This window comes from Cervus canadensis, chromosome 1 (assembly GCF_019320065.1).
Source record: "Cervus canadensis isolate Bull #8, Minnesota chromosome 1, ASM1932006v1, whole genome shotgun sequence".
Taxonomy (NCBI): domain Eukaryota; kingdom Metazoa; phylum Chordata; class Mammalia; order Artiodactyla; family Cervidae; genus Cervus; species Cervus canadensis.
In genome coordinates this window covers 59,746,725-59,771,389 of record NC_057386.1, presented here as the reverse complement: position 1 = coordinate 59,771,389, position 24,665 = coordinate 59,746,725, and the positions used below count along the sequence as shown (strand labels likewise).

Below are 24,665 nucleotides of genomic sequence, written 5' to 3'. Positions count from 1 at the left end.
AGTTCAATTTAAAAACATGTGACACACACACAAGCATGAGCCCTCACATAGAGCAACTAACTGTTGAGATAATGTTAACCACTGTTGAATCAATGTGAGGGGTATACAGATGTTCTCTGTACTAGTTTTTCAAAGTTTCCCAGGTTTGAAAACTTTTAAAATAAAATGTTGAGGGGAAATGCACATCTAGACAAAGCTCTTGAGATATAATTCATAGAGTCTCAGAAAATTTTAAAGATTTAAAGTTGCGTTGAGATTTGAAAGATCAAAAGTTCATCTTTTATTTTGTTGTTGCTCAGTTGCTAAGTTCAACTGTCTGTGACCTCATGGACAGCAGAAAGCCAGGCTACCCTGTCCTTCACTACATCCCTGAATTTGTTCAAACTCATAGCTATCAAGTCGGTGATGCCATCCAACCATCTCATCCTCCGTTGCCCCCTTCTCCTCCTGCTCTCAATCTTTTCCAGCATCAGAGTCTTTTCTAATGAGTCGGCTCTTCACACCAGGTGACCAAACTGTTGGAGCTTCAGCTTCCGCATCAGTCTTTCCAGTGAATAGTCAGGTTGATTTCCTTTAGGATTGACTGGCTTGATCTGCTTGCTCTTCCATCTTTGCTGATACTTAAATAATTTTATTTCAACAATGATATAAACAAGATTACACCATACACAATGTACAAAGAAGCATTAAAAAAGTATGAAAGTGTATTACTACAATATCAGAATAGAATGGGGGCTAATACTGACAAAAATTTTAACTTTCTTTACATTTTAACCAGGCTTCCCTGGTGGCTCAGAGGTTAAAGCGTCTCCCTCCAATGCGGGAGACGCGGGTTGGATCCCTGGGTTGGGAAGATCCCCTGGAGAAGGAAATGGCAACCCACTCCAGTATTCTTGCCTGGAGAATCCCACGGTCGGGGGAGACTGGTAGGCTACAGTCCACGGGGTCGCAAAGAGTCGGACACGACCGAGCGACTTCATTTTCACATTTTAACAAAAGATAGTGTATTCTCAGAAAAATGCCATAAAATTTCTTGTTCAATTTCACTTGAAATAAAAAGTCCCAAAACCCCTCTTATTGCCTCCTTTTCCACTGGTGAAATCTTTAAGTGTGTCCATGAAACCAGTTTTTATTCTGTTTGTGTTCCTCTGCTGGTGGAGTTTTGCGCTATCAATGAAAACCTGGGATTCTACCGCTGGTCCTGTGCACAGACCTACGCTGCAAAAAGTAACTAAGGAAGGCCGATAAAAGTTAATGCTTTACAAAGAAGCAGCTGACGGCCAAAAATAGTTCAATTCTTGGACTTAGAACGCATCCATTAGCGCCCAAATCTCTGGCCAACCTAGGACACCAGCTCAGGTTTCGCAGTCCGTAGGCACCGCAGCGTTCCCAGAGACAGCGGCCTCCCGGGGATGGACTTTAGGCAGGATCACGCCCCTTTCTCCTCGGCCATTCGGGATTGAGGTATCGGGTCAGCCCCCTCGGAATCTACCAATAGTTCGCGAGAGGCGGGACTAGTCCCTTTGCCCCTCTGCCAATCGAGGGCGAGGGGCGGGTCTGGGACAGCCGCCGGAAGCCGGGCCCTGGAGCGAGTAGGAGGGGCCCGCCTCTACGCTTCGGCCAATTGAAAGCAAAGGGCGGGCCCAAGGGCGTGTTCCGGAAGGCGGTGTGGGCGCAGGTGCGGAGACTGGGCTGCCCGGCTGCGGCCTCCGGCGGCCGGCAGTATGGAGGACGTGAGTGCTCAGTTGCAGGTGGCGAGCGACCGGCCGGCCTCCTCCTCTTCTGATGCTGGGCGCCCTGGGCAGAGACGGGGTTGGGAGCAGTCTTGGCGGAGGGGATCCTTCTGCGCGCGGCTGCCGGGCTGCGGTGTGCGGGAGGGGCACAGGGGCGCCGGCGGGGTCCGCGCCTTGCTGGCCCTGGGCTTATTTTCTCGGCAGAGGAGGCAGGAGGGGCGCCCAGCCCTTGCGGTCGCGTGTCGGGTTCCGGAACTGGGGAGGCCCGTGGTGCGCGCTGGGCCTCGGGCGCTGGGAGGCTCGGGCGCAGGAGCGAGTCCACCTCCTCTTGGCCTCCGGCCTTGGCGCTGAGAGCAGATCTATCGCTATCATCACCCGGAAACACACATTGGAGGAAAACAATGTGATGTTTTGAATGGAGGACTGGTAGGAGTGAAGGGATTTTTAAATCTCCTTACTTAAGATGGATCCAAACCAGATTATTAAGAAGCCACTGCACTAGTTACCCTGTACAGAGTGCGGCGTAACTGTAAAAGTCTTTGCTTAAGTGTATTAAAACAATTTTAGGAAAATCATGTATTTGTGCCCAGAATTAACTAGATTACCCATTGACACAAAATTCTTGCTCTTGAGAAAATGCAAAGTTGATAGTTATATTAAAGCACTGATTTGAGTTAATAAATTAATAGGAATATTACTATGCTCCTGCCACTGAATGAGATGCATCAGGCAAGACACTTGAAATACAGTTCCAGCCCTACAATACCTTAGATTCTTGTGCAAATAGTGACCATAGTTCAATTATCTTGACTAAATAAAGACCAAACAATTTCTAATGATAGGACTAAAAACCATGTTTTTTCCACTATGAGAAAGTGGAAAGCTAACTGTAACACTTGCAAGTAGATTTGAGACTCATATATTTTTTTAGAAATGGATTGTTTTTGAATTTTTAAAGGGTGAGATTCATGAATTGAAAATGTGTGGAGAAAATGAGTATCTAAATGGAAAATTAGACTCATAAAAATGTGTGCAGTAAATGCTTCTTGCTTGGTGCTAAGCTGCCTCCCGGTTCTTGGATCTGTAACTTTTAGCTTTAGGACTAGTACAATCCTAGCAATTTGTTTCACCAACAATTGAAGAGTAATGTTTCACCAGTAGCTACATAGCTAGGTCACTTTAGGTATGAACAATTGCCTACCTTTGGTATTTGTGGATATGATTTCTCCCACCCAAGAGAAAGCTAAAAACTATGTGCCATGTCCTAGGCCCAGACAGCTAAATGAATTAAAAGAGGCAAAGACTTAGTTTGGGTTCTTTGTTTGCAAACCAATTTTGGCTACTTTAAGGAAGAAAGGGATTTATTTGAAAGGATATAGGGTAGATGAACACCTAATCCTCTGAAAGGATTCAAACAAGGGCTGCTTAAGGGATGCAGTGACAGGAGTCCTGCAGGGACTCTGGCAGAGGTAGGGGCACTGGGTGGGCTTCAGTAGACTGAATTGAGGAGGTGGAGCTGAATCTGGGGATACGGAAGCAGCTTGGGTTCACCAGACAGAGAACCCAGAAAGCAGAGTGCTGTACAGAGGGAGAGCTTCAATGAATGCAGAGTCCCTATTCAGCTAAGTCCTCTTCTGTATGCCTCTGAGGTAATGCCCTGACAACTGAGGGGGAAAAAAAAAAAAAACGACCCAGAAGGACTAGAAGGAGCAGTACTCTCACACAGGGCCAGGATTAGTGCTTGTTCTTCCAGCTAGACTGGAAACCTCGTAATCACATGGTATTGAGTATTCAGAAAGGTCTTGCTTCACTTGTAGGAAATATTTAGCACTAGACCAAACATGGTATGGTCCCACCTAAGAAGCACCTTAAAAGAGTAAAGAGATCAAATTGTTTCCAGTGACTTAACTGAATCCAGAAAAAAGCTCAATATTTACAGGAGTACAAAAGTATCCAGCACCCAAAGAGTTAAATTTTTTTGCAGTGTCTGGCATCCAATCCAAAATTACCAGGCATTGCTAATTATGTGATATAATGGAGATGTTAAGTAATGCTATCATAGTAATCATTTTGCAGTATGTAAGTGTATCAAATCAACTCATGATACCCAAACTTACACAATGTGACATGTTAATTATATCTCAATAAAGTGGAAAAAATGACCAACCATGCAAAGAGGCAGGGAAATATGACATAATAAATTAATTAAAATTCATTAAAAAATGACATGAAATAGCAAACAAGGACATTTAAAAAAACTACCATAACTTTTCTATATGTTTCAAAGGTTAAAAAGACATGAGAGATATAAAATAGACCCACTCAAACTTGTAGAAATAAGAACTACAGTGTCAAAATGAAAAAAAGGCAGAGGGAACAGCATTGAGGCATCAGGGAAGGCAGCATGTTTGCAAGACAGCCGTTTGACAGGTGGGGAGGGATGAAGAGGCACAGAGATTGGAAAAATGGCCCCTGGAGGTGTTCATGGACATTAGCTAAGGGAATACCCAGGGAGGTGGGACAGCTGCTGAGAAAGCTAGAAGAATAAAAGTCATGAAGAAAACAGAAATCATCAGAATTGCTCCTTGAGTTATGACAAACTAATCAGGAAGCTATCTAGGCATTGAATTAAAAAAAAAAAAAAATGTAGTGGTGTTGAATGCCTGCTAGTGGAAATCGAGAAGCCCATCCCAGATCTGGTCATGTCCCAGACTTCTGTGTTATCTTTATAATCTTGGTGCCCAGAGCCCACCCTTACACCATTTGTCCCCCTCTCTACCCCATCCAAAGTAAATATATATATATTATATAATGTATAAATGTTATATATATTTAATATACACACTAAATATATATTAATATCAATTAACAACAGTCAATTATTAATAACCATAATTAAATTATATTAAATATATAATATATGTATTTATATATTATATATATATTTACTTTGGAAGTAAATATATAAGCTAAGTCACTAAGCCATGTCTAGCTCTTCACAACCCCATGGAGCCCTGCCAGGCTCCTCTGTCCTTGGGATTTCCCAGGCAAGAATACTGGAGTAGGTTGCCGTTTCCTTTACCAGGGGATCTTCCTGACCCAGGGATCGAACCCACATCTCCTGCTTGGCAGGTGAATTCTTTACCACTGAGCCACCTGGGAAGCCTCACACACACACACACACACACACACATGTATGTATGTATATATGCACACGTGTGTGTGTGTGTGTGTGTGTGGTGCTGGTGCTAAGTCATTTCAGTCGTATTGGACTCTTTGAGACGCTATGGACTGTAGCCCACCAGGCTCCTCTGTGCATAGGATTCTCCAGGCAAGTGGGTTGCCGTGCCCTCCTGCAGGAGGTCTTCCAGACCCAGGGATCCAACCCGTGTCTCTTCTGTGTCCTGCATGGCAGGTAGTTTCTTTACCACTAGAGCCACATGGCCAGCCCTATATATTTATATATATACATACATATATGTGTGAACGGCTGATGCTAACAGCTGATTCATTGGAAAAGTCCCTGATGCTGGGAAAGATTGAGGGGAGAAGGAGAAGAGGGTGTCAGAGGATGAGATGGCTGGAAGACATCACTGATTTAATGGATATGAACTTGGGCAAACTTTGGGAGATAGTGAGGGACAGAGAGGCCTGGTACATTGCAGTCCACGGGGTCGCCAAGAGTTGGATACAACTGGGTGACTGAACAACAACAGTATTTTTATACATATATGTATATATATATGTACATATATATGTGTGTGTATATATATATATCATATATATATATGTATAATGTTAAATCCGGAGATCAAATCAAGATGGTGGAATAGAAGGACATGTGGTCATCTCCTCCTGTAACAGCACCAAGATCACAGCTTGTTGCACAGCCATTAACAGGAGGATGCTAGAACCCACCAAAAAAGATACCCCGTGTCCAAAGACAAAGGAGAGACTGCAATGAGACAATAGAAGGGGATACAATGATGATAAAATCAAATCCCATACTTTCTGGGTGGGTGACCCACAAACTGGAGAAGAATAATACCTAAGAAGTTCTCCCTTTGTTGTGAGGGTTCTGAACTCTATGTCAGTCTTCCCAATATGGGGATCTGGGAAAGGGACTAGGAATCCACTAGGAATCTGACTTTGCAGGCCAGCAGGATTTGATTACAGGGTTTCCACAGGACTGGAAGAAATAGATACTCCACTCTTGGAGGGCACAAGCAAACTCTTGCATGCACCAGGACTCAGGGGAAAAGAGTAGTGACCCTATAGGAGACAGAACTAGACCTACCTGCTAGTGTTGGAGGGTCTCCCGTGGAGGTGTGGGTTGTCAGTGGCTCACTGTGGGGACAGGGACACTGGCAGCAGCAGTCCTGGGAGGTGCTCCTTGGCAAGTGAGCCCTCTCAGAAGAGGCATTAGACTTACCATAGAGCCTGTAGACTCCAGAGCTGGGTTGCTGCTGCTGCTGCTGCTGCTGCTAAGTCGCTTCAGTCATGTTTGACTCTGTGCGACCCCATAGACGGAAGCCCACCAGGCTCCTGCATCCCTGAGATTCTCCAGGCAAGAACACTGGAGTGGGTTGCCATTTCCTTCTCCAATTCATGAAAGTGAAAAGTGAAAGGGAAGTCGCTTAGTCATGTCCAACTCTTAGCGACCCCATGGACTGCAGCCTACCAGACTCCTCCGTCCATGGGATTTTCCAGGCAAGAGTACTGGAGTTGGGTGCCATTGCCTTCTCCGAGGGCTGGGTTGCCTCAGGCCGAAATACTTGCCCCACCTGTCACATCAGCCGATAATTGGATTAAAGTTTTACCCAGCCCACAAGAATAAGACCCAGTTTTTCCCACCACCAGTCCCTCCCATCAGCCTCATTCACCTGAGGGCAGAAGGAAGAAGCAGGAAGAACTACAATCCCGAAGCCTCCAGAATGAAAACCACAATCACAAAAGTTAAATGAAAAGGCAAAGGATTATCTCCCAGATGAAAGAACAAGATAAAACCCCAGAAAAATAACTAAATGAAGTGGAGCTAGGCAGCCTTCCAGGAAAAGAACTCAAAATAATGGTAGTGTAGATGATTCAGAATCTTGGGGGAAAAATGAAGCAGATGTAAGAAATGTTTATGAAAGACCTAGAAGAACAAAAGAACAAACAAAAGAGAGATGAACAATACACTAGAAGGAATCAGTAGAAGAATAACTGAGGCAGAGGAACAGATAAGTGACCTGGAAGACAGAATGTGGAGATCACTGCTATAAAACAGAATATAGAAAAAAAGAAAAAAGGAAAAAACTGAAGTCAGCCTAAGAGTCCTCTGGGACGACATTAAGTGCACTAACATTCACATTATAGGGGTCTCAGAAGGAGAAGAGAGAGAGAAAGGATCCAAGAAAATATTTGAAGAGATGGTTTTAGTTGAAAACTTACCTAATATGGGAAAAGAAATAGTCAACCAATCCAGGAAGTGCAGAGTCCCAGGCAGGATAAACCTGAGGAGGAATATACCAAGACACAAAGTAATCAAACTGACAGAAATTAAAAACAAAGATAAAATATTAAAAAGCAATGGGGGAAATGGCAACATACAAGGGAATTCCCATAAGACTATTAGCTGATTTCTCAACAGAAACTCAACAGAAATTCCCTTCAACGGAAGAGAATGGCATGATATATTTAAAATGATGAAAGGGAGGAACCTACAACCAAGAATACTTTACCCAGTAAGACTTTTGTTCAGATTTGATGGAGAAATCACAAGCTTTCCAGACAAGCAAAAGTTAAGAGAGTTCAGCATCACCAAACCAGCTTTACAACATATGCTAAAGGAACTTCTCTTGGCAGGAAACACAAGAGAAGGAAAAGACCTACAAAGAGTTAACACCAAACAATGAAGAAAATGGTAATAGGATCACACATATTGATAATTACCTTAAATATAAATGGGTTAAATGCGCACCAAAAGACATAAACTGGCTGAGTAGATGAAAACATATGTATGTATGCACTTCCTCTTACCACATCACTTTACTTAACTCTCCAAATTGTATGCAGTTATTTTATACTGTTAGGTTAATCATGTTTCCATTATGACTTGCAATTGTAAATATCTTTTTTTGTGTATGGCTATTAAATGTGAAAACTGATAAGCATCTTTTACTGTTGTGAAAAAAATTATCTACTCTTTTCACAACACTCAAATATATGTACATTACAGATAACTGTAGTCACTGGGCCATAAATTATGTTTCCCCAGGACTTATTTACCATCAGATTTTTACATTTTGACCACCTTCACCCATTTCCCTACTCTCCCATCCCCCTCCTGTGGCAACCACCAATCTATTTTCTGTATCTATCTTCACTTTTTATAGATTCCACATAAAAGTGAGATCATACAGTAACTGTCTTTCTCTATTTGATTTATATCACTTGATATAATTCCTTCAAGATCCATCCATGTTGTTGCAAATGACAGGACTTCATTCTTTTTTATGACTAAATAATAATTTGTTGTATAAAAATATATTAGATTGTTTCCATGTCTTGGCTATTATGAACAATGCTGTGATGAACATGTGAGTACAGATATTTCTTTGAGATAAGATTTTGTATCCTTTTGAAATATACCCAGAAGTAGATTTGCTGGGCCATATAATAGTTCTATTTTTGATTTTTTAAGGCCCCTCCATACTGTTTTCCACAGTGGCTGTACCAATTTACTTTCCCACCATCAATGCTCAAGGGTTCCCTTTTCTCCATATCTTCTCTAGCACATATTATCTCATCATTTTGATAAAAGCCATACTGACAAATGTGAGTCAATACCTCATTGTTTTGATTTGTGTCTACCTGATGATTAGGGATTTTAAACATCTTTTTGTGTATCTGTTGGCCATCTGTATGTCCTCTTCGGAAAAATATCTATTTGGTTCCTTTGCCCATGTTTTAATTGAATTGTTTTTTGTTTTGTTTTTTTGCTATTGAGTTGTATGAGGCAGCATTATTATTAATAGACATCAACTTATAATGGTCAAACAAAATGTGATATATCCATATAGTGAAATACCATGTTCATCAATAAAAATGAACTAATTTAAAAAAATGAAGTAATTACTGATACATGCCACAACACAGATGAACTCAGAAACATTCAGTATTAAGAAGCAGGACTCAGCACATTTTTTATGATTTCATTTACATGAGATGTCGGGGGAAAAAAAAAAAAAGAACCAATCTATAAAGACAGATTAGCAGTTACCTAGGTCTAGGGGCAGAAATGGGAAGTGATTATAAATGGGCATGATTAGCACATTGCAAGTGTTCTAAAATTGTTGTAATAGTTGCGTAACTATAAATATACAGACATTTATTGTATACTTAAGCTAGTATATTTTACATTATATACATTATATCTCAGTAAAGGTGTTGAGTAAAGTATTTTAAAAATCAGTAAGTTTTCAGGGCTTGAAGAAAATTATTTGCTTTAATCCCATTATGTATTACCTTATTTGGAGATAAAGAATCAATATTTCCTTTACTTGTTTTAATAATTGTTATTTTTACCAATTTATTTACAGTAGTTATTAAGAGGTTTATGGTATTTTTTCAAATTTGGCTTTAGGTAGGAAGTGTGTTTTCTTGTCTGTAATTTTTGTAATGAATTTTAAAGCTTTATAGTTAGTAGTTTTTCTTGAAAACATAATCCAGAAACTGGTGTTTATTGCTTGCTTCCTTTTTTTGTATCCCAGGGTTCCTTGGATCTCATCCAGAGTATTGAAGATGACCCCCTTCTGGACACCCAGCATCTTCCACATCACTCTTTACATGCTCATTTTTGGCCCAGATTCCACCCTCTTCCTACAGTCATCATAGCAAATCTTCTCTTGCTGATACATGTAAGTTGGCTGGGGGAAAGTGATCCATTTGGAGGTGATGTTTTTCTAGAGGTGATGTTTCTAAAAAAAATTTTTAACCTCCTCAGAGGGCAGAGGGCAGTTTGGCTGTATCTATCAGCATTTAAAGTGTGCATACTTTTTTACTCATGCTTCTACTGCAAAGAATTTATTGTAGACATATTTGCACACACATAAGGATATTGTTTATGATAGCAATGTTGTCTGCAATATGAAGGAACTGCAAGCTACCACTGCCCAGATGTTTTGTATGTCCTTTCCGTATGAAGGAATGCTTAATGTAATATTAAAAGAGAAACTTAGAAATTTGGGGTAGATGCATATGTATTTAAACTACTTACTCTTCATGATTCATTGTTGAATGGAAAAAAATGAGGTTTACAATGGTGTGAACAGAATGTTCCTATTTGCATGTTTTAAAAGGGAGTTGAGAGAGCTTTTGGGCATGTGGGTGATATTGTGACTTACAAGAAATATATTTGGTCATTCAGGTGATCAGAGTAGAGTTCTCATGTGCATTTGGTTGTCATCCATGGTTTCTGGCTCTCAGCTCCCAAAAACACTGGGAATTTCCTGAGCAATAAGAGCAATGGGAGTAACCTTTGTTATGAGTTTTGGTCTTTTGTCTTCAGGTCTTAAAATCACTTCTGTGTCATAAAGGTGAACTGGGCATCTTGATATTCATAGCAAGCATATTTCCACCATTTCTGTTTATGTTGATGAGTTGACTTTGAAAAGCACCTAAAGGATGGAGGCAACAGCCAGGGAAACTAAGCAGGGACAGAGGTTGGAACATACAGTCCTACCCTCTGACTTCTGGGGGTGGGAAAGGGGCTGGAGGTTGAATCATTCACTGATGGCCAGTGATTTAGTCAATCAGGCATATGTAGTGAAGCCTCCATAAAAGCTCAAAAAGAAGGGGTTCAGACAGCTTCTACGTTAGTGAGCCAGAACACTCGTGATGTGCCATACTGCCAGACCCCAAACTCGACCAGGACAGGAGCTCCTTTGGGACCTCACCCACTGTGTCTCTTCATTGGGCTGTTGATGTGCATCCTTTAATATCCTTTGTAATAAATTGGTAATCTGGAGAGTAAGTAGGTTTCTTGTGTTCTGTGAGCCCCTCTAGCAAACTAACTGAGCCCAAGAGGGAGTTGGTGGGGATCTTTGATTTGTAGCCAGTGGGTAAGAAACACTGGTTACAAGCTGGACTTGCAATTAGCATCTGAAATGGAGGTAGTCTTGTGGGACTGAGCCTATAATCCGAGGGAATTTGATACCTCGGTGGATAGTGGGAGTGATTTTAGGTGGATAATGGATATACCAGGTGGATAGTGTCAGAATTGAGTTGACACTCAATTCTGCGTGAGCAGTACACGCAGCTGGTGTTAAAGCTGGTGTGAAAGGCTTGCTTACCTCCTGCTCACCCACCCCCTTGGAATTGGTACTGGAAACATTAACATTTATTCTGTATTCTGTAATAGAGTATTTCCAGAAGCAGACATGACCCTTTTAATACTAGTTGCACTGAGCACCTTAATGGAAGGGACACCTGATATGTTTTAATGTTTACCTTTTGTACTATTTGAAAATTATTTTTACCATATCATGTATTACTTTTTCAGTTATAAAAACAAACAAAAAAAGATATAGATAAATCTATATGTTGACAGACATTTATCAATTTATTTACACCTAGGAACTAATGTTAAACAGAGAAATCAGTATAATGTTTTCCCATGTTTTATATGATAAAATTACAAATGTCTGGGGATTTTTAAAACATGTCAACCATGAGATAAATAAATCCTGGAGATCTAACGCATAACATAGTGATTATAGTCAACACTATAATATTATAAATTTCAAAGTTGCTCGGAAACTAAATAATTGCTCTTACTACAAAAAAGAAATGGTAATTATATAATATGATAGAGGTGTTGGCTAAAGCTATGGTGGCCATCATTTTGCAACATATGAATGTTTAAAATCAACACATTGCACACCTTGAACTTACACAATGTTATGTCAGTTATATTCCTCAATAAAAAGAAATAAGTAAAGTTCAGCATCATAAAAACAAGACACGTGTGTGAATGGTCTTAGAGGCTTACTGGGGGCTCTGTTCCAAGTCTCTTCCTCTTTTTGATGACTGCAGTCTCAAGCACTAGGGGCTGCAGTTGCTCTTTGCTGAAATGTGAAAAATCAAAAGAGGGCAAAATCTTGCCACTTCTTGGGTGTTCATGAGGAGCGTGGCTGTGGTTGAGGACTGGCCCAGCTGCCGCCCCAGTGAGCTTGCGCTGTGGGAGAACTGACTGCACTGAGGACAGAGGTGCACCTGTGTTCCTCATATACCTCTAGTAAGTGGCCTGGGTCTGCCATGGCTTCCTAATCTCCAGACAGCAGCTGAAGCACTTCTTTCCTGGTGCCTTTTTGTGTAATTTGTATTAGATAATTTTTATGTATGTGATACATACATACATACACATGCACACAACACTTAAAAAAAAATTGCCTGCCTTTGCTATAATGGCGCTGATTGCCCTAATTTTAGGACTAAGATAATCTTGTGTTAAGGAACAAGAAAAATTAATGCCTTTATATGCTACTTTGTATAAAGTGGTTCAGTTAGGTTCAATGTACAGTACATTAAAGTAGAGGGAGTATGTTGACTTTTCCACTTTTGCTTTATGAGGATATGTATCTTGAGCTGCTAATAGCAAATACTGCTCTTGACAAATCACATACATTTTAAATAGATTTATTACATGATAAGATTTCCTGCTTGGTGATAGGTGCCTGCTTGGTGATGGATGCTAATGACGGCATTTAAAATTTTCTTTAATTTGATTTTTTTAAATATTACAGAATAATACTTCCTTATTATAACAAGTAAAACGTAGTATACAAAGATATAATCTTCCCATTTCTCTGCTTCACCCCTTCTCCCTGAGTTAATAAATGTATCTCAGAGTTTGTTGTATTTCTTACAGTATCTTTTTTTAAGTTCATAGAAATATATACAAAAAGATTACCACATTGTAAAAAGAGGTCTGCCATTTCCAAGGAAAAAAAGAATGGGTACTACGGTATTTATTTCTAAACAACATTTCTTAAACTTGAACATACATCAGACAACCTGACAGGCTTATTACACCACAGGCTGCTGGCTGCTGCCCCAGAGGTGTTGATTTGGGGCCTGAGAATTTGCATTTCTAACTGGTCTGGAGACCACACTTTCAACTACTACTTTACACCTTAGTGTTTTTAAATATTAACATGTCATAGATATCCACCCAAACTAATACATAGAACTTCAGTTAATTCTTTTATAGCTGAATAACATTCTATTATGTGAGTGAGTATACCTTAATTTATTCAAATGTTCTGCTATGGATACACACATATACTTGGGCAGTTTACATTTTTTTCTTTTCAAATACAGAGAAAACTGCAGTAAAATATCTTTTACTTCTGCTTTTACTTCTGAGTGACAGGGTCCTTAAGATAGGATTTCTCAGTCAAGATATTTCCAAATTATTTTCAACAGCACATCCCAGACCAGTCAGCATTTTGTAAGACTGTCTGTTTGCCCATATTTTGATACCAGTCTTTAAAATTTTGTCAATCTAATTGGACAATTATTTTAATTCTCTTAAAACTGAAATTAGAAATAAACTTTAATGCATGATGTTTATTAGTTACTTTTGAGGTGCTGAATTAATTGTTTTTACTCTTTTTAATAAAAGAAGTGGACAGGAGACTGCATTTAACATTGAAGTACTCATCTCTAGCAGATGGGATTTAGGGTGGTTTTTATTTTCTTATTTGCAATTTTGTCTGTTCCCCAAATTTTCTGCAAATTTTTCTCCAGGTTATCTGTTTAAAAAGTTTGTAAAGATAGCAAAAATGTATTTTTTAATTCGTAAAAAATAGGGTAGTGAAAGTCACAGGTTTAAGAGTATGTGCTGGGCGTGGACATTGTTGTCTCTTAAATCCGAAATCCGAATACTGAAGGTTAATCCTGCTGTCTCCTTCCCACCAGCTTGTGTTTGTTATTTTAGCACTTCTAACAGGTGTGCTTTGTTCTTACCCCAATCCAATGGAGGACACGTGCCCGGGAAACTACACCAACCCATTGAAAGTGCAGACAGTCATAATCCTCGGAAAAGTTATTTTGTGGATTCTGTATTTCCTTCTTGAACAATACGTCCAGTATCACCATTGCAAAGTAAGAAACCGAGGTTATAACAAGATCTACCGGTCAACAAGACATCTGAAAAGACTTCCGCTGATGATACACTCCACTGGTAAGTTCAGTTGTCTCCCTCAGCTCTTTGGCAGCTTGCTTGAGTGGCATAAATGACAGCAGAATAAAGTGTTTGATTTTATAATCAAATATATGTTGTTATTTCTGTGAGAGTGATGTGGCCACTAAAATTCATGTCACCTTAATGTCTTGAAATTTTTCTTGTATTTCCCTTTGAAATCTGTGTTATATAGGGGAGGAAAAATATTTTCTCTTCCCTTCTAGGTTTTTAGCTGAAATTCCACCAAAAAAAGACAGGTTAACTGGAGAAAAACAAACAGAAGTTTAATAACACTATACCTCCTGTATACGAGGGAGATGCTTCCCTGGTGTCTCAGTGGTAAAGAACTTGTTTGCCAATGCAGGAGATGCAAGTTCAATCCTTGGGTTGGGAAGATCCCCTGGAAAAGGAAATGACAACCCATTCCAGTATGATTGCCTGGGAAATCCCATTTATAGAAGAGTCTGGCAGGCTATAGTCCATGGGGTCACAAAAGAGTCAGACACAGTTGGCAACTCAACAACAATATACAAGGTAGAGACCCAAGAGAACTGAGTGACTTAAAAATGGCCTAAGCCACCCACTTCAATAATATCTACAGCTAAAGACCAAAGAAGATGGGAAAGATTGCAGGGGGCAATAGTTCTGAGAGGTGACCAGGAAAAGCACCGTAAGCACTGGTAAGGTTGTTAAGCAGATTTCCATTGATTTCTTGCCTTCTCCATGATTAGAGTTTGTAGAGAGTTAGAGTCATCATGGTATTTGTTGTTCAGTCCCTCAGTCATGTCCAAACTCTTTGCGACCCCATGGACTGCAGCACACTAGGCTTCCCTGTCCTTCACTGTCTCCCAGAGCTCGCTCCAACTCATGTCCAATGAGTCAGTGATGCCATCCAACCATCTCGTCCTCTGTCGTCCCCTTCTCTGCCTGCTTATTATCTTTTCCAGCATCAAGGTATTTTCTGATGTGTCGGCTCTTCACGTCAGGTGACCAAAGTATTGTAGCTTCAGTTTGGAAGCTTCAGCTTCCTTCCAATAAAAATTCAAGGTTGATTTCCTTTAGGATTGACTGGTTGAATCCCCTTGCTGTCTAAAGGACTCTCAAGAGTCTTCTCAAACACCACAGTTCAAAAGCATCAGTTCTTCGGCACTCACCCTTCTTTATGTTCCAACTTTCACATCCACACGTGACTACTGGAAGAACCAAACCTTTGACTATACAGACGTTTGTTGGCAAAGTGATGTCTCTGCTTTTTAATATGCTATCTAGGTTTGTCATAACTTTACTTCCAAGGAGCAAGCATCTTTTAATTTTATGGCTGCAGTCACCATTTGCAGTGATTTTGGAGCCCAGGAAAATAAAGTCTCTCACTGTTTCCATTTTTTCCCCCATCTATTTGCCTTGAAGTGATGGGACTGAACACCATGATCTTGGTTTTTTGAATGCTGAGTTTTAAGCCAGCTTTTTCACTCTCCTCTTTCACTCTCATCGAGAGGCTCTTTAGTTCTTCTTTGCTTTCTGCCATAAGTGTGGTATCATCTGCATATCTGAGGTTACTGATATTTCTCCCTGCAATCTTGATTCCAGCTTGTGCTTCATCTAGCCCAGCATTTCACATGATGTACTCTGCATATAAATTAAATAAGCAGGGTGACAATATACAGCCTTGTATACTCCTTTCCCAATTTGGAACCAGTCTGTTGTTCCATGTGCAGTTTAACTGTTGCTTCTTGACCTGCATACAGGTTTCTCAGCAGGCAGGTAAGGTGGTCTGGTATCCTCATCTCTTTAACGATTTTCCCCAATTTGTTGTGATCCACACAGTCAAAGGCTTTAGAGTACAAAATGAAGCAGAAGTAGATGTTTTTCTGGAATTCTCTTGCTTTTCCTGTGATCCAACAGATGTTGGCAATTTGATCTCTGGTTCTGTTGCCTTTTCTAAATCCAGCTTGTCCATCTGGAAGTTTTTAGTTCACATACTGTTAAAGCCTAGCTTGGAGGGTTTTGAGCATGACCTTGCTAGCATGTGAAATGAGTGCAATTATGCAGTAGTTTGAGCATTCTTTGGCATTGCCCTTCTTTGAAATTAGAATGAAAACTGACCTTTTCCGGTCCTGCGGACACTGCTGAGTTTTCGAAATTTGCCGGCATATTGAGTGCAGCACTTTAACAGCATCATCTTTTAGGATTTGAAATAGCTCAGTTGGAATTCTATCACCTCCAGTAGCTTTGTTCGTAGTGATTTTTTCTAAGCCCCACTTTACTTCACATTCCAGGATGTTTGGCTCTAGGTGAGTGATCACACCAGCATGGTTATCTGGGTTATTGAGATCTTTTTTGTATAGTTTTTTTGTGTATTCTTCCCACCTCTTTTTAATATCTTCTGCTTCTGTTAGGTCCATACCATTTCTGTCCTTTATTGTGCCCATCTTTGCATGAAATGTCCCCTTGGTATCTCTAATTTTCTTGAAGAGATCTCTAGTCTTTCCCATTCTATTATTTTCCTCTGTTTCTTTGCTTTGTTCACTTAGGAAGGCATTCTTATCTTATCCTGGTATAGAGAGGGATATAACCTTATAAATGGAGATTTCCCTTGTAAATGTAAATGTCTCTCGTAAAAGGTAACTCCTAGTTGGTTTTCAGAACTTCATCTTTGTCTGCCACTTCTTAAAACTAATCAGCTTAAAACAACGTGTATGACAAAAAGGCATATTTTACTGTGGCACTGTCTGTCCACTTCATTGTGAGCAAGGTATGCCTGGGTGAATTGTGACTCCCCCCATTCCTCTTGGTACTAGCAGGCTTATTTATCTCAAGGAGATATAAAGCTAATGCTAGTTTATACTTGTAGGGTAAGAGAGAGTTGTTTTATTTTACATGAAGCTTCATGCTTTTCTTACCCACTCCAGTATCCTTTCCTGGGAAAGCCCATGGACAGAGGAGCCTGGCAGGCTATCGTCCATAGCATCACAAAGAGTCAGACATGACTTCATGACTAAACAACAGCATAATGAGACGAGTGCTCAGGGCTGGTGCACTAGGAAGACCCAGGGGGATGGGATGGGGAGGGAGGTGGGAGGGTGGATCGGGATGGGGAACACATGTAAATCCATGGCTGATTCATGTCAATGTATGGCAAAAACCACTACAATATTGTAAAGTAATTAGCCTCCAACTAATAAAAATAAATGAAAAAAAAAAAAACACAAACAATAGCTTAGTGCTTTTCTTGCAGTAAAATAGAGATTGTTTTATAATAAGACATATTATTTAAAACACAAATGTGGAAAACAATTTATGAATGCAAGATCAGAAAGTCCATCGAGGACTTTGAACATATGCCTACCTGCTTTTCTTTATTGCTGAAGATGTTTTAAAGGCTTAATGGAATTAATTTGCACTCTCTTATGTATTTTTGCTTAATTGTCAAGGTTTCTACCTTAAAAAAAAAAAAAAGCCCTCTGTTTCAATTTGAGTTCAGAATAAATGTTTAAACATTTTGAAGCCAAATTAGAAATTTAATTTTTTCACAGAAAAACAGCTCTATAGAATTTAATGTATTTTTTTTTTCTGTATTCTGTAGTGCATTTTCTTAAAAGTCAGGCTGTGAGTTCATCTGCTCAGTGAGGTTCTCAGTGGGAGTGGAGGGCCCAGGGATCGCAGAGAAAGAAGCATTGTAGTGGGATGACTGGTCCTGACATATCTCCAAGGGGTCGGTCTTTAATGCCCCCAGAGGAAGAGCTGTTCCTGCCTTCTTCTGCTAATGTGTGGGCTTCCCTGATAGCTCAGTTGGTAAAGAATCCTCCTGCAATGAAGGAGACATGGGTTCGATCCCTGGGTTGAAAAGATCTCCTTGAGAAGGGAAAGGCTACCCACTCCAGTATTCTGGCCTGGTCCCAAAGAGTTGGACATGGCTGAGCAACTTTCACTTCACGGCTAATGTGCAATAATGTGCAGTACTTGTTTTTCGTCAGAAGATGTCACTTATGCTCTGTGCCTCTGACAAAGCAAAAGTGGAAGCCTATCTGTATACTGACTGTTCAGTTTCTCCAGTGATGGTCTGGAGATAGTACTGTTGAGGTCCACCAAGAGATTGTCTAATCTTTTTTTTTAACTTATGTATTTTAATTAGAGGCTAATTACTTTACAATACTGTGGTGGTTTTGCCATACATTGACATGAATCAGCCACAGGTGTACATGTGTCCCCCATCCTGAACCCCCCTCCCACCTCCCTCCCCCTCCCATCCCTCAGGGTTGTCCCAGTGCCACCGGCTTTGAGTGCCCTGTTTCATGCTTAGAACTTGGACTGGCGGTCTGTTTCACATTTGATAATATACATGTTTCAATACTATTCTCTCAAATCATCCCACCCTTGCCTTCTCCCACAGAGTCCAGAAGTCTGCTGTTTACATCTGTGTCTCTTTCGCTGTCTTGCATATATGATTATTGTTACCATCTTTCTAAATTCAATACATATGCATTAATATACTGTATTGGCATTTTTCTTCCTGACTGACTTCACTCTGTATAATAGGCTCCAGTTTTATCCACCTCATTAGAACTGATTCAAATGCATTCTTTTTAATAGCTGAGTAATATTCCATTGTGTATATGTACCACAACTTTCTGATCCATTCATCTGCCGATGGACATCTAGGTTGCTTCCATGTCCTAGCTATCTTTTGCCTTTCTTCTGACTTTCAAATTATTGCTATATGTATGACCCTTAACTTTTAAGTTGCTTATATAAGGACCCAGAAAATCTAAGAGATTGGCACAGATGTTTACTTTGTTTCTATTTTCTTTAAATATATATATTTTCTAATTTGAAGAAAAAGAACATAAATCTATGAGGATATAGAACTTCCAGCTAATCTGAAGGGTGTAACCATTCTTTTTTTTTGCCTATGATAATATTTCTGGGTATTGTTTAGCTTCATCTTGACACTTGTTTTTCTCTGCAGAGAGAAAAATAAATTGATTTTACTTTATTTTGTGGTGATTGGAGACAGGGCTTTGGTTTCCTTCCAGTAAGCTGAAAGTAATTATCTAATTTGTCTCTTCTCCTTCCTTAATCTTGAACTGTCAAATATTATTAGCTACATAGCAAGTTGCACATTTAGTTGTTTTTTCATTGATTTGAAACCTTAACCCTTCCCTGAGATATGGGCAGGGTGGGTGGGGTGCCCTCACTGTCTGCAGTGCTTGCCACTCAGGAGAGTGTCTTACCTCAGCAGTCTCTGCTGCCGCCTGCGAGTTCAGCCCGTGACCTGCCACCCTGCTCACACAGGCCTTCTCAGGATGTCAAAAATCCTTTGGAAACTGTTTACTTTCCCTGCAGGGGTTTTTCCCTAGTTTTTTCCTGTTCCTAAAGCTGTAAAGTTAAATATTCCCTGTACATAAAACTAATTCATAAATTGAGCTCTTGGTCAACATGCTAAGACACTGGCCTTTGTGAGTAAGAGAGGCCTTAGAGATTTGTGCTAGACTATTGCTTTGTGTAGAGGGACTTCTGATACGTTATTTAAAATCATGACTCAAAATCATCCCATTGTGCCAAGAAGTAAAAGGTAAGTCAAATAGGCATCTCCCCAACCATAATCAGATTTAGATAAATGTGTTAGTTTTAGGAAAATCAAAGATTAAGCACTATAGGAATGATTTTTGCCCCTAAACTTTTCTTTGATGCATGTGCGTGCTAAGTCACATCCAATTCTTTGTGACCCCATGGACTGTAGCCCTCCAGTCTCCTCTGTCCACGGAATCCTCCAGACAAGAATACTGGAGTGGGTTGCCAGTTCTTTTACCAGGGGATCTTCCCAACTCAAAGATCAAACCCATGACTCCTCCAGCCCCTGAATTGGCAGGCAGATTCTTTACCACTGAGCCACCTGGGAAGCCGAAACTTTTCTTTGATAGTCTTCAAAATAAAAGTACAGGTTGAAGTTAAAATGATCTTCAAAAATAAATAATGGATATCTGAGCAGGGGGAAACAGCTCTTATTTATTGAATAATTATAGGCTAGGCATCATTCTAAGTGTTTTTCACACACAAACTCATTTACTCCTCATAGCAGCTCTGTGAGGAAGGTACTGTCATCCCACATGTCACAGCCAAGTAGAAGTGTTGGATCATCTGTCCAAGGTCAGCAGCGTGTCCTGGGTTTTTCTGGACCCTTGCCCTGCCCTTGACTATGGTGCATGACCAGAAGGGGCCACTGGGTCCTCGTAGAAACTTACTCCTTGAGTTTTAAGAAAGTCCAGATTCTTCTCTATTTGTGTTATGGGCATCATTTACTTTTGGCAGTGTTGTTTATTTGTGTTTGATTTCCATCCTCTAACTTCCTTCTTGCTGAGTAACTGGGGGTGTGCGCGTGCCCTTGTGGTCCCCCTGCTGTGGTGGTGGCCGGGGCTCTGGGACCCCGGCTGCGCCCCAGCTGTGCACATCTCCTCCCTGCAGGCAGCACGGCACTCCTCCTCCTCCTCTGCCTGCAGCACTCCTTCCCTGAGCCCAGCACATGGTACCTGGACCTCATTTTGGCCATCCTGGCCCTGGAGCTGATCTGTTCCCTGACGTGCCTGCTTGTGTACACAGGTGAGCTGAACAAGGAGCCTGTTAATACTGAGAAAGGTCTTTAACTGCAGGTTGCATCCCCACCTGAAGTCCAGCTCGTTTACCTTTTTGGCAGGAAAGCTTTTCTACGTGGCTGAGACCCTATTGATCACCCATGTCTCTCATTGCTGACCACATCCAAACTCCTCTAATTTCAAACCACTAGGAACATACCAGCGAGTCATATTTCTAAATTTGTGTCATCAACAAATTCTTATTAAATAGAATGAAGGCTGTTCATTAAAAAACAGAAATGATTAAAAAAAATCCATAAATTCTGCATCCTCAAAGGCAACTGAGATGTAAGTCTGGCTTTAAATTAGAAAATAACAAAAGATAGGACTGTCTGGTGGTCATGTTGGTTAAGACTCTGTAACTCCCATTGCAGAGGCATGGGTTCTATCCCTCATCCAGAAATTAAGATCCCACATGCTGGTGGGGTCAAAATCATAATAAAAAATGAAAGTAAATAAGTTAATACGTGAAAACTGCATTTAGACCACACTTGTTTTTGATAAGCCATTTAAGAACCCACTTCTTTCTAAATTTAGAATTGTCTGATTGCTCTGTCTGGCTGCCTCTCAAAAGTCTGAGGGGTAAAATTAAATAAGCTTCAGGTATGTTAACATGAGAAATAGGTGGAAGGATTCTTGAACAGAAAAAAATCCAAGCCTGGAAGAAATCAAGATTTCACTCCTGTTGCAATATTGACATGCACCAAAATCTGTAATACAGCTAATAATGGTAGTGTTGATCAACAGTTGTTTTGTGACAATAAAATACCCTATCTGTCCCATTTGAAAGAGATAATTTCTTCAGTTGTGAAGGAAAAGTCACGTGGACCAAAACCCGTGTTCCATTTTACTATTTTGTGCCTCTAATTGAGACTTCTAGGGCAAATATTGCTTTTGTTATGATACACTGAAGTGTATCACAAAAAATTTAAGGTTAATTTCCTGATACATGCATTTTTCCTCCCTATATTAAAAAGATTTAAAAGATGCCTAGTTTCGGTAATGTGGATAGTAACTCTTCATGACGTGATTCTTTGATACACTAATTCTAACCTAAACTTGACTAACTTGTCTGTAGTAAAGTAGTTAATCTCTGGAAATACAAATGGATTTTTTCATTGAGCACTGGACTGCCTCTGCAGGAAAAAATTAGGAACATGAAACTTAAAAGCTTTGTGATTTGATTAGCTCACCATTTGTTTAAAAACAAGTCAAGCTTCAAAAATTGCTGCTCAGTTACCAGTCTTCTAGCAGCCCTGATGTTCTGGCTTCAGCTCAGGAGGAAAGGAGTGTAAGGGCAGCAGGTCCATGTCCCATGTCCTGCAGTTTAGTGAGAGCTCTCCTGGGCTTATTGTAGCAGAAAGAAAGAGTGGAAGATTCTTGTTCTATGTAGATTGCACTCATGTTGTTGCCTGGCCTGCGATCTGTAAAATGCTGACTGCATGCATCTTATTTTAAAAACCACAAACAGCAGATACTATCATCACAACATTGTAAATCAACTATACTTCAATTTACATTGTAAATCAACTATACTTCAATTTAAAAAGTGGAATATCTTCAGAAAAAAAAAAAAAACCTACAAAGATGAGTCTGATAGTTGGACATTTTTATATTGTTGAGCTACGTCTTTCATTTCTGCCTCTTAACTTTTATTTTAATACCCTGTTAAGTGTTATTTCTGTTCCTGAATTCAAGAAACTTAAAGTTGTTCCAAGTTTCTTCATTTATCTAGGAGTTATTATGTGGAAGACAACATTATAAGGAGATGCCATATGAACGTAACTCCGATTCAGAAGCAAGCCTCCTGGGGCAGTCAGGTCTCACCCTTCATCTCCAGAGTAGCACGGGACACGGTGGTTTGCTCCCTCCTTGAGATGCATGCTTTTCTCCCCGGGACCCTGCCCGCCCCCTTGGTGGCCTCATCTTTCTTGCTGAACTCCCCCAGCCTGCAGGGTGGAGCCGAGTGCTCAGTCCTGCTTGCTCCTGGATGAGGGCACTGTGCTTGTGCCTCTGGAAGCCAATGGGCTGCTCATGTCTTTTTTTTCATTGAAGTGTAGGTGACTCATAGTGTTGTGTTAGTTTCAGGTGTACAGCAAAGTGGTTCAGATATATATATGCTTTTTAAGATTCTTTTCCATTATAAGTTATTATAAGATACTGAATATAGTTCCTTATGCCATATAGTAAGTCTTCATTGTTTATCTATTTTATGTATGGTAGTGTATATCTGTTAATTCCAAACTCCTAATTTATTCCTCCCTCCCCATTTCCCCTTTGGAAATCCTAGTTTGTTTTCTGTGTCTGTGAGTCTATTTCTGTTTTGCAAATAAGTTCATTTGCATCATATTTTAGTTTCCATATATAAGTGATATCATATATTTGTCTTTCTCTGATTTATTTCATTCAGTATGATAATCACTAGATCCATCCATGTTGCCGCAAATGGCATTATTTCGTTCTTTTTAGTGACTGACTAGTATTCCATTGGAGAAGGAAATGGCAACCCACTCCAGTGTTCTTGCCTGGAGAATCCCAGGGATGGAGGAGCCTGGTGGGCTGCTGTCTCTGGGGTCTCACAGAGTCAGACACGACTGAAGCGACTTAGCAGCAGCAGCAGCAGCAGTAGTCCATTGTATATATGTATCACATCTTCTTTCTCCACTCCTCCACCAGTGAACATGTAGGTTGCTTTCATGTCTTGTCTATTGTAAACAGTGCTGCAATGAACATTGGGGTGGATGTACACTTTCAAACCATGTTTTTCCTCCAGATATATGCCCAGGAATGGGATTGTTGTATCATATGGTAGCTCTGTTTTTAGTTTTTTAATAAACTTCCGTACTGTTTCCCATAGTGGCTGCACCAATTTACATTCCCACCAACAATGTGGGAGGGTTCCCTTTTCTCCACACCCTCTCCAGCATTTATTATTTGTAGACTTTTTGATGACTATTCTGACTGATGTGAGGCAATACTTCATTATAGTTTTGATTTGCATTTCTCTATTTAGTGATGCTAAGTATCTTTTCATGTCTGTTGATCATTTTGATATCTTCTTGGAGACATGTGTATTTAGGAGTTTTGCCCATTTTTGTTTGGGTTGTTTGTTTTTTTGATGTTGAACTGTATGAGCTGTTTTTATATTTTGGAAACTAATCCCTTGTTGGTGTCATGGTTTGGTTTGGAAATATTTTCTCCCATTCTTTAGGTTTTCTTTTTGTTTTGTTTATCATTTCCTTTGCTCTGCAAAAGATTTTAAGCTTAATTATGTTCCATTTGTTTATTTTTGCTTTTATTTCCATTATTGTAAGAGATAGATCCAAAAAAAATTGCTGCGATTTATGTCAGGCTATACTACCTATGTTTTCCTCTAGGAGTTTTATAGTGTCCAGCCTTACATTTAGATCTTTAAACCATTTTGAGTTTATCTTTGCATATGGTGTTGGAGAGTGTTCTAATTTTATTTTTTACATGTAGCCATCCAGTTTTCCCAGCACCTCTTATTGAAGTTCAGACTTTCTTTTCTCCATTGTATTCTTTTGCCTCCTTTGCCATAGATTAATTTGCCATAAGTGTATAGGTTTATTTCTGGGCTCTCTATCCTGCTGCATTGATCTATGTGTCTGTTTTTGTGTGAGGGGCTTCTCATTTCTAATTCTCTTGACCATCTCCTGAAAGTCAAGGGCTGCTTGTTGCATTCCCTCACTTCGTTCTTTTGGCATCTCACTTGCTTCTGGTCCTTTCTGGTGAACCCTCTGCATATCTCCTAACCTTCCCACATTTCTCTTTAACATCATTGTTTAAGCTTCTTTTGCCTTGTTCTCAGCTGAGAGTCACATCAAAATCATCTTTGGGTCCTGGTGGTTCCATGACAGATTGAACATATGACTCAGCACATGCACTTCTGGGTGTCTGCCTACTTCTACACTTTGTGTTCCAAGTAGCATTATTTATAGTATGGATTGGGAGAATCCTTGGAGAAGGGAATGGCAACACACTCCAGTATTCTTGCCTGGAGCATTCCATGGACAGAAGAACCTGGCAGGCTACAGCCCCTGGGATCACAAAGAG

At 40.1% G+C, this 24,665-nt stretch overlaps 1 protein-coding gene across 3 annotated transcripts in view; it reads left to right on the top strand.

The window, feature by feature from the left end:
- Positions 1–1,619: 1,619 nt before the first annotated feature.
- The window catches only part of TMEM192 (transmembrane protein 192), a 28,957-nt gene continuing 5,911 nt past the window's right edge, over positions 1,620–24,665 (top strand). The window contains exons 1-4 of one of the 3 annotated variants that reach the window (XM_043483803.1): positions 1,620–1,733; positions 9,488–9,634; positions 13,761–13,962; positions 20,425–20,559. In XM_043483803.1, coding sequence (XP_043339738.1) covers positions 1,725–1,733; positions 9,488–9,634; positions 13,761–13,962; positions 20,425–20,559 — 493 coding nt within the window. In that variant the 5' untranslated portion in view covers positions 1,620–1,724. Of the gene's footprint in view, positions 1,734–9,487; positions 9,635–13,697; positions 13,963–20,424; positions 20,560–24,665 lie in introns of all 3 variants that reach the window. The other 2 variants (XM_043483794.1, XM_043483811.1) reach the window with 2 other exon arrangements.